At 33.2% G+C, this 16,867-nt stretch overlaps 1 protein-coding gene across 1 annotated transcript in view; it reads right to left on the reverse strand.

Moving 5' to 3' along the window:
- The window catches only part of Pex23 (tectonin beta-propeller repeat-containing peroxin 23), a 92,751-nt gene that overhangs the window by 19,907 nt on the left and 55,977 nt on the right, over positions 1-16,867 (reverse strand). The window contains exons 13-18 of the mRNA XM_035355345.2: positions 16,307-16,437; positions 13,958-14,157; positions 13,566-13,702; positions 11,528-11,699; positions 10,125-10,260; positions 4,445-4,647 (exon numbers count right to left, since the gene is read on the reverse strand). Coding sequence (XP_035211236.2) covers positions 4,445-4,647; positions 10,125-10,260; positions 11,528-11,699; positions 13,566-13,702; positions 13,958-14,157; positions 16,307-16,437 — 979 coding nt within the window. The remainder of the gene's footprint in view (positions 1-4,444; positions 4,648-10,124; positions 10,261-11,527; positions 11,700-13,565; positions 13,703-13,957; positions 14,158-16,306; positions 16,438-16,867) is intronic.

Genomic DNA, 16,867 nt, shown 5'->3' on the forward strand with positions numbered 1-16,867 from the left:
AATACACAGTTGAGTGGTAGTGATACAAATAAATGATTAAATGTTCAAAGCAAACAAACAAGAACAAGAGATCAGAATCAGTATTTTGTGTGGCCACCACGCGCCGCAATAAGTGCTGCTACACGACGTGGCATGGAGTCAAACAAAGTTTGAATGTCTGACTGAGAAAGAGCATTCCATATCGTTTGTACGCGTACCCAAAGTTCGTCTGCAGACGCAACAGGACGAGGATCACGAGCAAGACGCCGACCAATGACATACCACACATGTTCAATTGGCGACATATCCGGGGAACACGCAGGCCAAGGAAGAAGCTGTACCTGCTGCGCTGCAAAGAAGGATTTAACAATCCGAGCAGTATGAGGGCGGGCATTGTCCTGCTGAAATACAGCGCCTGGCAAGCTTTGAAGGAAGGGAACAGCTTCGGGCTGTAGAACTTCACGGATATACCGGTTGCGTTCGATAATGCACTCCGGAAGGTGGCGTTCACCGGCATAGCGTCTGACACGAATGCGGCCATCATGGTACCACAAATTAAAGCGGGATTCGTCAGAAAACACGACATGCTGCCAATCAGCACGCCAGTCTCTATGCTGATTGGCCCATTGTAGCCGCAGGCGGCGATGGTCGTGCGTTAGGGGGATCCTGTATAAAGGAGTCCGTGCGCGCAGTCCACACTGCAGCAGACGTCTACGAATTGATGAAGCACACAATGAAACACCTGTAGCTATTGACCACAGTGCTGCCAATTGTCTAGAGGAAGCTGTACGGTCCGTCTGCGCCATGCGGACCAGGTGTCTATCATCGCGAGCTGACGTCACATTTCGGGGTCCACTCCCAGATTTCCGAGTTGTCCGACACTCGTCCGTCCACTGCTTCCAAACGCGCATCACTGTGCTGCTGTTACGCTGCACACGAGAGGCTACTGCACGATACGACAATCCAGCTTCACGAAGGCCGATGATTCTCCCTCGTTCAAACTCTGTAAGTTGTTCAAATCTCGCTCTCTTTCGTCAATGAGGCATAAGTACAGATTGAGTTAACGTTTACCACTAGCAGATAACCACCGATAACCATACACGCCTCGCTACAGCCGTCTATTTATTCGGATCCATCAGCCGTTCAGAGGGCGCTGCTCAGCATACGCATGCGCTACGGATTTGCAATTCTAGTCATTTGCATATCATGCGCTACTTTGCATTTCCTGAAAATTTCAGCTCACTCGCGTAAGTCCTTCATGGTGTTGCAATTTTCACAAACGTGAGTATATATACAAAACCACCCCCTTACTCTTCCATTATTTTTGCAACTGCTGGCTGTACTTCCAATTACAAAAGTGTTTTAAATGATGAAAATATTCGTGTTTTGGCAATGTCAGCTTTAACAACTAATGGAAATTGGCAATGTCAGCTTCAACAACTAACCCCCCCCAAAAAAATCAATAACTCATAAAATTTAATTTTTGATGACTTTTGATGATATTTGGAAAAGTTTTATACTCGTAAAAAAAAAAAAAAAAAAAAAAAAAAAAAATTATGAAGTTTGACTCCCATATGAGAAAAATTGAACTGGATGTTTTAATTTCAAAATTTGAAATTTTTGATGTCATTTTCAATTTGCCTTGATGAATCGGTTAATTAAGTTAGTTAAAATAATTCCAGGAAAGAAGTTTAATTGAAGTGCAGCAAAAACTGTGCATAATTTAATAGGCCGTACATGGAAGTCATGGTGTCCACATTAGATATTTTTCTTTAGATTCTTAATCTGAAGCCTATATGCAAATTATCACCAAAATGTATAGATAAGTATAGACTTATATAAAGTTTGGATTAGTAGCAACTTAATTTTAACTACACGATACTGTGAACTGATTTACAGAAAGCAAAGGGAAAATACTAGTTACTCACACAATATTTCTATTAATCATGCTAAAAATGCCAACATCATACCATGAATCTTGGTCAGATGGCAATAAAGAAAAATGGAAACCAAACAATGCAAGAACAGAATATTTAAAGATGAGTGTTACATGGATGGTCCTGAAGATAAAACCATTATAGGCTGCAAATGGGTATATAGGACCAAAAAAGATAATGAAGAAAACTCTTCTCATTTTAAACCTATATTAACTGCTCATAGATAACAGCAGAAATATGGATATAACTCTTATGAAATATTTGCACCTGTAGCTAAGCCAATTACAATAGGATTATTGTTATTATAATAGCAGTGCAACATTATGGTACCTAAGAAGAATATTTAAAAGGAGATTTAGCTATGATATACACATGAAGAAGTTTTCCAAATCTGAAGAAGGTGATAAGAAAACAGTTTGCAAGTTTGTGAAAAACTTGTGTGGCCTAAAGGAATAAATGAACGGAATAGAAAATTAAATCAACAAAGCAAAAATGATCCTTGTTTGCATGTCAGACAAGATAAGGAAGGATTTTTCTACATTACTATATGTGTGGATGATATGGCACAGAATATTTACTTCAAAATTTTGAAAACAAAACTGTTGAACATTTCATAATGAAAAAAATTAAGAAATCTTTATTACTATTTAGACACACATTTTGAATATGACAATAATGACATTTTCTATAGAGAACAGTCAAGTTATATTTTGAAAAGCTGAAAAGTGCAGTAGGATTTTTACTCAACCTAGCAATTAATTCTAAACCACCTACTGCAGCTACTGCTTCCATCTTATCCAGAAAGATATCAAAATCTACCAAAAATAACTATATGAAAGTTAAAAGGCTTTTTAGATAAAATCTTATACTGCATTAAGGAAATGTAAACAAATGGGAAAACAGCTTCCTATTATGCTATGTAGATGCAGATTTGGAAAACAAACTTGCTAATAGGAAATCTATCAGTAGTTACTTCTTTGCATATCAATGCAATGTTTTTTGAATTGCAGAAAATAACTGTGTGTGACCAAGGAAATGTAAACGAAAAGGAAAACAACTTCTTATTATGCAATACAAATGCAGACTGTGAAAACAACTTTGCTCATAAGAAATCTAACAGAAATCACTTCTTTGTATATCAAGGCAATGTTTTCACATAGAACTGAAGAAAACAACTGTGTGTGACTAAGGAAATGTAAACGAAAGGGAAAACAGCTTCTCATTATGCTATGCAAATGTGGATTGGGAAAACAACTTTGCTGATAGGAAATCTGCAAATGCGGATTGGGAAAACAACTTTGCTGATAGGAAATCTAACAGAGATTACTTCTTTGCATATCAAGGAAATGTGTTTATATAGACCTGCAGAAAAAACCTGTGTGTGACTTCATTATCAAATGAAGCAGAATTCACAGCTGTTGCTGAAGCAGAAAAGGAAGCAAGTTTGCTTAAAATATTTTTACAAGATTTCCAAGAAAAATACACTGTTTGCATTTTCTACAAGGATAATCAAAGTTGCATCAAAATATTAAAGGAATGATGACTCTGTGTGTACAGGATCAAGGCACCACGTGTGCAGGATCATGCCATCTGTGTGTGCAGGATCAAGGCATAACATTTTTCGTTTTAACATTTTTTGCAGGATCAAGGCATAACATTTTTGGTTGACAAATTTATTTGGAAGAATATTTATTCACTAGTTTTTGGTTTCTTCTTCTCTTTGTAAATTTTCCACAAAGCATTTTATTCCATGCCATTTTATCTTCTAACAGTAAAAGTATCTTCTAACAAGTTGAAAAGTTAACACAGATGTTACAACATATGAGTATTACAAAGATGAATCTGCATAAGTGATGTTTCAATAAACCAACGCTCTATAATGATAACTTTAGAAATCAGAATGATGTTTTACATTTCAAAGTTGTATAATGATTGTGAAAGCTTTAGGTATAAAACGGAATACAGTAAATGATGCCTTTTCTTACAAAATCACCATCAGCCGATGTCCCACTTATATGGAAAGGGAATTATTATTAAATTGTAATTAAAACTCATGTAGATATAAAGTATGTCGGGTCCACAAGTGGCAGTCGAGTAAAATCGTGGAACACTAGTAGTTCAACTGGGGTTGGAAGCACAGTGAATGGGTTAGCTGCATGGGCATTTTCATGGTTTTACCCATGAAAACATGGATACGAACCAGTGTGTAACATTGTGGTAACATGGATATGAGACAGTTTCATTTAGAAAGTTTTCCATGAAGGCATCTCTCCCCTTATGCAGACAGCCCTCGTGTACTTTGCCATAAACTTATTTTTGTAACACCAGCTTTCAGTGCCATACATAGTATGTATCTGTTCACTTCTGACTTCTGTAGTCACTGTTTGTCAGTAAATATGCTTATTTAAAATATTAGTCGCTCACTATCACTAGATCTCTGCAATATTTAGAAAATGTATTCTGAAGTACAACTGTACTTACAAGTGCATTATAACACATATAAGGAACAATAATTTTAACAAAATTACCTGATCCATAGGACCAACAGATACTTGTTTCACATCATCAGACACCCACTTCCAATGAGTTCCTTCTTTAAAAATTGGCACTATTTCTTGCCTTGACCATAATCTACAGGATTCATCAACAGCAAAAACTCTAGTCCTGCCAGCAGAGATTTGACGCAAAGGGCTGCCAACTTGAGGAGGTTCTACATGGCACCAATACTGACCTATAATTTTTTTTTTTAAATACATGTAATTAAAAATTTTTTTGGCAACAAATAACTATGAACATAACATTAAGAGCTTGTATTATATTTTATTTACTGGGAATTTTGTTCTTATATATATATATATATGTGTAAGAGTTAAATTCTTAATCGTTGTTCTTAAAGCGTTATAGGCCCATTTCCAAATATTTCTTACATATCCCGTCCAAGAAGAAAAGAAAGAAAACTCAAGATAAATTAATATTTAAAGTTTAACTTGAGCCATGCATTCCATAAATATGACTATAAATATATTTCTACAATTTAAAATATGCAAAAAAATATATGCAGTCTGATTCTCATCATTATGCAATACATTGCTCAAATTAAACTTTATACATAATTTATCTTGAGTTTTCTTTCTTTTTTTCTGGGACAGTATATGTAGGCAAAATTTGAAGATAGGCCTATAACTGATTATGAAGCTTATTCAGTGCTAAATTTTACAATGTAAATTAAAAAAGAAAAAAAAAACTCATAATGAGAAATGATTAATTAATGAAGTATTGAAAAATTTGAATAATTGGCAAAATAATTAATACAGATTTCAAAAGCAAAGACTGAGAACTTTTTGAGATAAAAACAAGCGATAAATTATTTGTCTTGAAATACACTTGTTCTTTTTTACCAAATCAAGGACAAATATTTTGCAGGGTAATAACATTACAAATTTGGCTCACACTGCAGTCACCATATTAAGTTCTCATCTTAAGTAATAATATGAGTCAGTTAATTGTAGAATGGTCCATATGAATTCCCCGATATATGTAATATATATATATATTATTTAATATCACCAAACTTGTATCACAATTCGAAATATAAGCTTCTCAACAAGGTGACACACATACACACACAAAACAAAACAACAACAAAATTATCAAACTCCTATTTCAGACACAGATTTCTATTTACAGTCTCTGAGATCAATAAAAACACTTTTCACATACTTTAATGTATCAAGAAAAAAACCATACGAGCTGTGAGAGAAATAACTTTCCAGTTTTCTCTTTTTAAATTTTTATTCAAACATAACACCTACTTCTATTTCTCTACCTCATATACATATTAGAAATATAAAACCAAAATATTTTTATGAATGTGAAATACCATTAGGAACCTAATTCACCAACATACTTTTTTTTTTTTGAATAATTTTGCCTACAGAAATATGGAAATGTTCTTGACTTGCAGTGTTCAGCAATAAGGGATTTGTGTGTTTCTTTTGTCCTAATGAGTGTCTCATATTTGGTGTGAAATTTCAAGGCTTTTTATTTTAACCAAAGTATATTAAGGCACACTGGCAAGGAATACTGTATATACCTCAAGAATTCATACCTGGAATGAGTCTTAAGTATGGAATTACAAATTTTATTGATAGGAAAAGAAAAATGAAAGTTAAACTTTTGCAAAATATGCGCAATTTTATAGCTAACCGAAAAGAAAGGAATAACTACAAAATTCTTAAAATCTTTCAAAACAAGAGAATTCTTTTTATTTTGTTGAGATAGAAATTTTTTAACTACTCAGTCAATTACACTGGGTGGAAAACCTCAATCAATTGCAATCACTCTCAAGTAGTTGACTTCTTGATCAAGAGCCGACTTGGAGAAGCAAACTTAGAATGAATGCACAGGAAATGAAAGAATAATGTGAAGCAAATTTCCATTTAGTTGAATGGTAGGATTCGAAGTGTGGTGGAAAGCAAAGAGTTTAAATAAAGGTTTATAACACAGTAAGTAGTGCTAAGTGTTAGATATATTTCGTGTGACCAAGATATCAAGGAACAGAAGTGAATAAGATGTCTCGGGATCAAAAGTAGGATCAATGGAGTTCATAATTCAGAGAACTATATTTAAATCTGTTTTATTACTGTAAAATAGAGTAAAAGTATCATTAACAAACAGCCACAAACTGAGAAGTTTAATACTTCAAATAATTTAGATTCAAAATAATTCATATAGATATCAGTAAGTATAGGTTTGAGAGAGCTTCTTGTTGTTCATTCCTCAGTCTAGTGATATTTATTTTGAAAAACAAAATGTGTTTTGTTTATTTCAGACAAAGTAAAGTAAGAAAAATTAATTCATTAATTTTAAGACACAATAAAATTCTTGAAAATAAATACTGGTGAATAATGATTTTACATCAAACGAAACTATGGTGAAATTTGGAAGGGGGGGGAACTTTATTGATTTATGGCATAAGTGATATGTGTGAAGTTAAAATCTCGAAACTAAATGTTTAGCTAACAGGTAAGGTTTGTTGCCTAAATACGATACATTGAAGTTAAATTGAATACCACTTTTATAGGGATTTGTGAAATAAGCAGCATGAGATATATGTTATGAAAAAAGAAACACACAACTCACATTGGTGAATTAGATTTCCTAGAGGATTGCTTTCACATTCATAAAATTCACATTTCAAATTCATTTTCCCTTATAGGAGTCCTTTCGCATTCATAACTATTTCAGTTGTAGTTATTTTAATCGACCACATGAGCCGTCAGTTGTTATAACAAATTTTTTACTGTCGACAGGACATCACTTTCTATATAAACACTTGCACTTAATTGGTGTAGTTGATGATGTCTGTCCTCTGTCTGTCAGGTGAAACCATGGACTTTCTCACGACAGTATCATTACAGACTGAACACGGGGGGGAGGGGGGATTTTAATTGACCTTCACTTTTTAGAGAAATTATTTCACAGTTGTTTCCTTTTTTTTTTTTTTTTTTTGTCAATGGATGGCATTAGTATCTTTGTTTCTTTTCTTAATAAGAATTTTCTCAAATTTTATTGTCTACGGTTATTGCATGAGCACATGCAACTCTTTTGTCATTTTCACTCGTGCAGTTGAAGAAGGAGATCCTATTCAAACCTTCAAAACCAGTTAAATTAAACAACTTACAATGTCAAATTTAAACAACTTAAACAGATTTTGTTTTAGTATCTTCAACATTTGCTCTTTGGTGTGAGTCAAGATTTAATGTAAGGTTTCAAGTCGCAATAATATTAAATTTTATAAAAGCATAATAGTTGAAATTTAACTAAACTATTTGAAACCTTGCTTTTAATCCACAATTATAACATTATTTTTGATTTTGCAAACAAATATTATCATAATCTTAGCAAAACACGCTCTCTTTCTTCCAACAGAACACAAATTCAATATTATTTTTTTTTTCAACATATTAAATTTAATATACATAAAATTTTCTGGAGCTGTTAAAAAGAATTTAATAATATAGTAATAAATTATCCTCTGTACATGATATACACTCATGTCCATAAATTAAGGATAATGCAAAATCAGGCAAAGGAAGAGTTAGAAGCAAAACAAATTTGACTTATTCGTAAAGCTTATTTATTAAACAAAAGGTAAAGAGCAAAAAAAGATGCTATATGTTTGATATTATTAAAAAAATTAGTGAATTTTTCTCCTTGGAGCAAATAAAAAAAAATTAAAAAAAAAAAAAAAAAAAACCTATTTACAAAAAACCAATATTACATGGTTGGTATGATTGTTAATACATTGTATGTCTCCCAGACGATGCAATACAGTCCGTACAACGCCTAGGCATGCTGAGTATCAAATTATCGATCTGATCTTGGGGGATATTACATTACACTCAAAAAGCAATGCTCTCCGAAGTTCCGGTAGACATGTAGGAGGCGGTTGACGGGCTGTAACTCGTCGGCCAAGCATGTCCCACACGTTCTCTACTGGATTCAAGTCCGGTGAGAATGCTGGCCAGTCCATACCGTTGATATCCTCTGATTGAAGGCATTCGCTTACGATGTTTGCACGGTGAGGACAGGCGTTGTCATCCATAAACACAAATTGTGCGCCCATGGCACCCCGAAACAAACGCACATGTTGTTTCAGAATGACGTCCTGACAGATTTGGCTTGTCATGGTTCCAATTTGAACATGCAGGTCATTTCTGGAACCCAGAATAATTCCACCCCAAACGAGCACTCCTGCACCACCGTAACGGTGTCGTTCAATGACAACTGGAAGCTAAACCTGGACTCGTCGGAAAACATCACACAAGCCCACTGTTGCAGTGTTCACAATGCATGCTCTCTACTCCAGGCTAACCGCAGGCGACAGTGAGTTGCAGTAAGTGGAACACATCTGACAGGTCTACGAGCATATAGACCAATCTGCCCTAAGCGTTTGTATACAGTCTGCCTTGAAATTGTCGTACCAGTGGCTGAAGACAGCTGATGAGACAGGTCTGAGGCTGTGCTCTGCCTGTTTCTTTTGGCAGTAACTGCCAAATACCTGTCCTCATTCGGCATTGTATCTCTGGGGCGACCTGTCTGTAACGTCTACTCACATTACTATCATCTTGGAATCGTTGCCAAAGCCTGGAGATGACACTCTGGCAATTCCAAGTTCGTCTGATACTTCCAGTTGAGTACGCCCACATTCCAGACGGCCGATAATTCTACCATGTAAAAAATCATCCAAATGTGTCCTTTGTGTCATAACTATTCGGTTATTGCACTGAAATGCTTATAAAGCACCTGCGAACAATTTTACTTCTTTGCCTGTATTCCTTATATATCACTCTCTTACACACTCGTCATTGTGATGTTTATAAATTGTGATGCTTATCTGGTTACTTCCTGAAATTTGCATATGATTCTTGAAGATGTATGTAGTGATTTTACAGGTGATATATTTATTTTAGAGTTCGATTTCTGTGTGACTCCGAATTATCCTTAATTTATGGACATGAGTGTATATTTACATGCAATTTATACTCTATGTAATTTTGTTCATTTTAATGAAAGCTTAAGACTAATATCCCCAATGTTCTTCTCTTGTCAGAAATATATTCAAGGTTTTAAGTATAATAATAAATATTATGTATGCATATGTGGAGTGACAGATGAATGGTTGAAAAATATTTAAAACTATGGATGTCACATAAATTGCTGCAACACACACATATAGTTTACAGAAATTGAAACAAAATACATAATTTTAAGAATTTATTTCTATTTTGAAATACTGAATTGTAATAATATTTTGAAATAAGAATTTGCTTTTAAATTGAAAACATGGGAAAATTAATTGCTCATGTGTAGTGTACATATCTGAGAGAGATTTTATCATGATGAGTGTTTAGCAGTGTAGTTTTTTTTTTTAGATGTGGGCCTTTATCTATGTGCTACATGTCATGTGGGCAATCATGTCTATAATATTTTTTCTGTGGGATTTTGTTATGCAGGCTTTCATGTGGTTGCCGAACATTACATATAACAAATACACATGCTGAAATTAATTTAGAACAAAAAGGACATAATTTTATTTGAAAAATATTTTAAATTTGAAATAAAAATGCAAATTCAGCGAAAATATACTTTTCAGATAAAACTTGTACTATAATGTTTTAATACTTTCCTGATTTAGTAAAATACCTGTGGGTTTGGATGATGTGATACCATGTCGTAACTGAGCAGAACCATCTTTAGCAATTGCCCATACAGCTCCATCTCCCCCAACAGATATTGAGCAAAATGATTTTTCAGTGGGAACATGAATCCAGTTTTCTCCCTGTGAAAATAATAAATATACAGATATGAAAAATGAATCAATTCCTTTTTGCATATAATTAAGCTTTCAAATTCACAACTGAGAAATCATTAAAAATATTACACAGTCTTAAAAAATTAGGAAAAGATGCAATGTGTAACAAAAATTAACCTGTGACTTGTGAAGTTTCCTTGAGAAAATGACAAATATGAAAGAGTGACATGAGACAAAAGAAATATAGAGTGAAAGATATGCATTAAAATTAATTAATAATTTAAGGTTATGTTTAACTGCCACATTTACAGGGATGAAACAAAGATTTATGATAATAAATAATAATAAAAAAAATCGAACTGAAAAGTCTCCAGATGAATGTATAATGCTCATGAAATGTAATATAGCACAGTAGGGAGGTGCAAAATGAAATGAGATTTCCAATAGTTCTTCCAATACTCCTACTCAAGAATACATACCAATTCAACAGTATGGTAAGAAAATACCTTATAGCTAATAGCTTTTGTTTTCATCATATTCAAAGCAGTTCCAGAGGCTTTAAATGCTATTCCAGCCCTTGCATACCACCACCTCATTTTCTATCCTATCAGTAATATTTACTTAAAATATTTATTTATTAATATATTGACTTATTCGTAAAGCTTATTTATTAAACAAAAGGTAAAGAGCAAAAAAAGATGCTATATGTTTGATATTATTAAAAAAATTAGCGAATTTTTCTCCTTGGAGCAAATAAAAAAAAAAAAAAAAAAAAAAACACCTATTTACAAAAAACCAATATTACATGGTTGGTATGATTGTTAATACATTGTATGTCTCCCAGACGATGCAATACAGTCCGTACAACGCCTAGGCATGCTGAGTATCAAATTATCGATCTGATCTTTGGGGATATTACATTACACTCAAAAAGCAATGCTCTCCGAAGTTCCGGTAGACATGTAGGAGGAGGTTGACGGAGGAGTAGAGAGTAGTAGGAGGAGATGCACTTTGTGCATTGTTACTACTACATTGAAGCATATTTCAAATGTGGCAAGGTAGTTTAACTCAAAGGTAGTTTAGATTAATTACAATGATATATGCAAAGTAAGCCATAAATACAAACTTATACATTCACTAAGACTTCATGCAGTAACAATCAGTCATTTCATGTCAACTGCTACATCTGCATTAAAAGTTACTTTGAAATTTTTATTTGTAATGCACTGCCCATTAATTTGTTAAATAATATAGAACTCAAGATTTCTATATACTATGCATTTTCATAATTTACCTTGGGACAACTCTCAGATACTCCAACTCTATACAGAACATCACCATTTATTGCTACTGCCCACACTGCTATGGAATCATTTTCACAGCAAGAATCAACTTGGAATGATACATCAAGTAAAGGAGTATTACCCAGTTGCTGCCAAGGGCCACTAGTAGTTAATCTACATTTCCTGTAACATGCCAGAATTTTATCAAAATTTTAGAAAACATAGAATTTTACAATGTATTACTTACTGGAACACATAAAAGTAATACATGAATCAACTGTAATAATGGAAATGAAAAAATATGTAAAATCATACATAATTAATTGCCTTTGATATATACTGCGCAAAAGGAGGAGGCAGTTCTATATCTCCCGTTCTACTGGGCCGATTGACAAAATTCAAATTGCGTTTTCGCCCACCAGCGGCCGAGCGGTAAAGTCGCTGAACACTGGTAGTTCGGTCCGAGGTTCGAATCCCGCGAACGGGCTGGCTGCATGGGTGTTTTCGTGGTTTTCCCCATGTGTAACGTGTATACGAGCCAGTTTCCCTTAGAAAGCCCTCCACGAAAGGCATCCCTCCTCTTAGGCAGATAGTCCTAGTGTGCTTTGCCATAATTAAATACGCCACACCAAATTGTGTTTTCCATGTCTCAAAAGCGCGACTTAGGATATATATATATTAAATTTATATATATAATTGTTTTAACATAGGTATTTTGACAAAAAAATTGGACTTTTTCTGAAATAACATACCAATTTTTTTTCCAAATTTCGGTGGAACGACTCAAATTATGCCTAGATATTAAATTTTGTAAAATTTGGAGCAAAATTTACTGAGAAATTCAAAAATCTATCTTGGCGCAATTTTTTTCAGTTTGCGCCAAGAATAATTCACTTGGCAAACTTCTTAATATATGGCAACCTATTTTCCTTACCCTTATAAAAACATCTTCCATTGGAGAACTGGATTTTCTAGAGGCATTTCACATTCATAAAAATCTTTCTGTTCTAGTTAACGATCCTAATTCCAATCCAAATTTGCCTTCGGCTTTTAGAGAAATTATGTTTTAGTTCTGGTTTCACCAACAGATGGCGCCACTTGCTTATTCTTGTCCAGGCCTTCTTATCTAATCATTATTTCCTATCTTGTTCATTTGCGGTTTTGCAGCTGAAGATGATGGTTCGGTAAAACCATCGAAACTAGTCCTGTGAAAATTTTGTAGGTATGGCGCTGATTTTTGTTGTTTGGCTTCTGAGCATGTATTAGGTTAGTTTCTATAGCATGTATTAGGTTAGTTTCTAAGTTGCAGGATTCTGGCATTGATAAAAGCATGGCATGTGACTTTATTTGAAAGTTGATAAACAGTGATAATGGAATATGAAAAACTGGTGATAAATGATTTAAGATTTTATATGCTACATCTGTAACTGATATCTACATTTATGTAAGAACAATATGTTGAAAAAGTTTGGCAACATCTCTGCCAGCTTTCATGTTTAAGGCCTACGAAATATGTTGGCTTTCATATCTGAAATGCATCCCCCCAAAAATATTATAAGGCCTTTGATATTCATACTGGTAACAAATAAGATGACTATTTTTACAATTTTATACCAGAAACTTCTTCCATTCATTTGGCTTTTCTATCGTGAATTCCAGTTTTTATATGTTCAACTATCTTGAACTTTCATTTACCTAGAATTCAGCATTTTCCGAGCTTTCCGGATGATTATGCTTTTACTGTACTTCTATTGGACAATACTCATATAATAGAATGCAGTGAAAAATGTCAAGAGTCACTGGCATATTTAGTTGAAGATAATATAAAAATCCACAATTAATGCAATTTCACATTTTACAATTTTCCTTTTTAAGATACAAAAGAATTGATTATATATAATAATATAATAGTTATGAATAGAGATCCGATAGGGTAAAATATTATTTGATATAAAAGTCTGACTGGAGTGTAAAAAGGTACATTTTTATACATAACTGCAGAATTAGGGAAAATGTTTGTTTGCAAAAGGGATGGAGAAAACATATTACCTATACCACCTCCTCCTCCTAACATAATCTGTGAAACGCTTATACCCATGATATGACCTTGGGAAATCTGTAGCATACTGCCAACCTTCATTATCTACTCCCCCAGGAGTTTTATAATCTATACACCAGTCAGAAATCTAAAACAAAGAGCCATATAAATGTTATTATTATCAAACATTTAAATAAAACTGCAAATTGAAGGTCATTATGTTTGAAAGTCTTTTAAAATGAAAATAATAAGCATAGAATGCTTAGTAATCAACAATAAACAATTATATAATAACATTATTTTCTTCATCTCTCCTTCCAGTAATGCACTCTGTTGCAAAAAGATATATGCACTCTAGAAAATCTTTTTTTAAATTATTCACAAGTAGAGAGATTTCACCTACCCACTGCCAATGACCAGATGGTAAATGTGTATTGTCTTTTGTACATTCTACCCTTCCTGTTTGATCGCTCCACATGTAGCGATCAGTAGGCAAGCCTTTAGCAGTAAAACCTGACAAGGGATTCCACCTTTGATTTTCATAAATGTACAAACATCTGACATCAGACATGGGACCAACAGCAGTATTGCACCCAGGTGCTCCTGTTTAAACAAAAGAAAACTTTAAGCAACAGAATAATTATCTTGAATAGAACTGAAAATTATGAATAATATCAATATAAAATAAAAAAAAGTGTTTCTTAATTAAGTTTTGGGCACTGCGGTATTTATGGGAATAAGATGGTGGATATGCTTGCAAAAAGGGGGTTACAGTTCTCCAAAAGTCAAAAATGAGTTCAAGCCTCCATTCTATTAAGCTTCTGACATTGCTAACATATCAACAGACTTTTAGAGATTTTGCCACTCGGGCTTGTGATGGCAAGCCTTGGAGTGTTCTCTCAACAAACCCAGCTTTTGTTCCTGACCACTCGCGAATAGCTGTGGTTGCATCTTTTAGACTATTGATGGAGCATGACTATCTACAGAATCATTTATTTCCCATTGGACTAGCTGATTTGCCATTGTGTGATTTTTATGTAATAGTGGACGGCCAATGACAGTGGAACATTTGGCTAATGTACCTGACATTTGACAAATAAATAAATTAAGTTTTGGGATTCTTATTGATTCCAATAAAAAATATTAAAAAGAAAGAGAACAAAAAACTAATTTTGACGTATGCTTCTCTTTACAGAATTCTTGTATTCCAACAGAAATATCTGTTTTTAGAATTATAATTAAACATTTTATTTTTTGGAAAAAAAATCAAAGAACAAATATAAATAATTGTGCATGAACAAGAAAACATATATATAAAGCATTAGCCATCATATTTCTCTCAAATTTCTTGGCAGCATTTCTAAAAGAAAATCATGTGATGTAAAGAGGCACAGGCCTGCACATTTTCTTTTGTAAAAATATGTGTTTACGTTACAATTGTTTCTCTTGAGTAAAAATATATGTTGTTGATGCACAGACTGGCACATCGCTACGAAAAATACCCCTAGACAAATCATGCCATATATGCTTTTAAGCGGTAAGCTGTTCTGAATTTTGTGAAATAATACAAAACAACAGTAAGCTATTCAGGTGTTTCAAATTTTGTCTCAGAATATGAAATGAAAATATGCTATTCAGATGTTCTGAATTTTATGCCATATTCTTCAATGATAGCCAGTTAATTTAGATTTTGATTCTAATTTGAAAGTTAATTAATTTCAAATTAGTCCAAAATTTTTTATATAGTAAAAGATCTTAAGGAATATTTAAAAACTTAAGCTGATAATTTACATTTAGATATGTAACCACATTTCAAAGTTACAGTTTTCAAGAATACTATTCTCAATAGCAAAGAATTACGCATACAGTTTTGCAAACAATAATAAATGCAAGAAAAAAGCAACTGCACACAGAAGCAGTTGAAGAGGAAAGATGAAAAGAAGCAATCACAAATGAATAGCACAAAAGGAAAGATGAAATGCCAGTGGAGCCTAAATATTTACCACCATTTTTTAAAAAATTGCATTTTAAGTGGAAGGAATAATTAACACACCAACTAAACATTTTATATACAAAGCATTAAGAATTACACATTTCGCTGATTAAAAAGAAACTGCTGTAGCTGTTTATTTGATCTTACTCATACAGAAATTACTAAAGGTTGCGTTGTGCAACATAATCACATTTTGTCAAAGTCACCTTGCTCTTCAGAGTGTAATGCAAAAAATACTTAAAATGGGAAATATTTACCACCATTTTTTAAAAAATTGCATTTTAAGTGGAAGGAATAATTAACACACCAACTAAACATTTTATATACAAAGCATTAAGAATTACACATTTCGCTGATTAAAAAGAAACTGCTGTAGCTGTTTATTTGATCTTACTCATACAGAAATTACTAAAGGTTGCGTTGTGCAACATAATCACATTTTGTCAAAGTCACCTTGCTCTTCAGAGTGTAATGCATAAAAATACTTAAAATGGGAAAGCTTCTTAAGTACCGGAGACACAAGACTGAAGATTTAGGTTGCTCTCCTCCCATTTTTCTTTTCTTTTTTTTAAAGACAAAATATGGTGTAAGCAAATTCTGTTTTACATATCAGATAATTCAAAATGTTTACAATTTACATCTTTTGCTCTCATATGGTAAAGAAGAAAAGACATTTCAATCACTTATATACTATTCAAGTTTCTCACAGATAATTTCTTGTCAAAACAAGTTTATGACTTACTACAAATTAAAACTTACCATGATATGGTCCTCCTCCAAATCCACCACTATAAACCCAAGCTGTACAATTATAACCTAGGCCCCAAGTAACACCAAATGGACAGGTCTCAACTAATCGTAAATGACCACCACCAAGAAGGCTCCATTTCCTAAGCAATATAAGAAAAAGTATTCAAAGTTAAATAATAATAATAATAATGAATATAGGATCATATAAACTAATTTAATTTTAATAACTAAATCGACAGACGAGAAATTTCAAACACAAATATATGCAATTAACCTCTTGAGCAGAAATAATGAAATCTCACTGACATACACTTCTATGCCAAGGATTCTCAGCTGGGGGTATGCAAGAGAAAAATAGGTGGTACGCAAAAGAAACAAAATATTTTTAACTAATCAATTCAAAAATTAATACCCTAATATCCTGTTAACTTTTTCCGCTAACACTCGTAAATTTACGCGATCTGAGCTTTGTTCGAGATCAAAAGCCATTCATAGACTTGAGCAAAATAATCTGTTTTTATTTTCACAAATATGCTCTTAGCCATAGACATAACAAAATTTGTCATAAAT

This window comes from Stegodyphus dumicola, chromosome 6, assembly GCF_044657685.1.
Source record: "Stegodyphus dumicola isolate Sdum_Otavi_A_Nest chromosome 6, ASM4465768v1".
NCBI lineage: Eukaryota > Metazoa > Arthropoda > Arachnida > Araneae > Eresidae > Stegodyphus > Stegodyphus dumicola.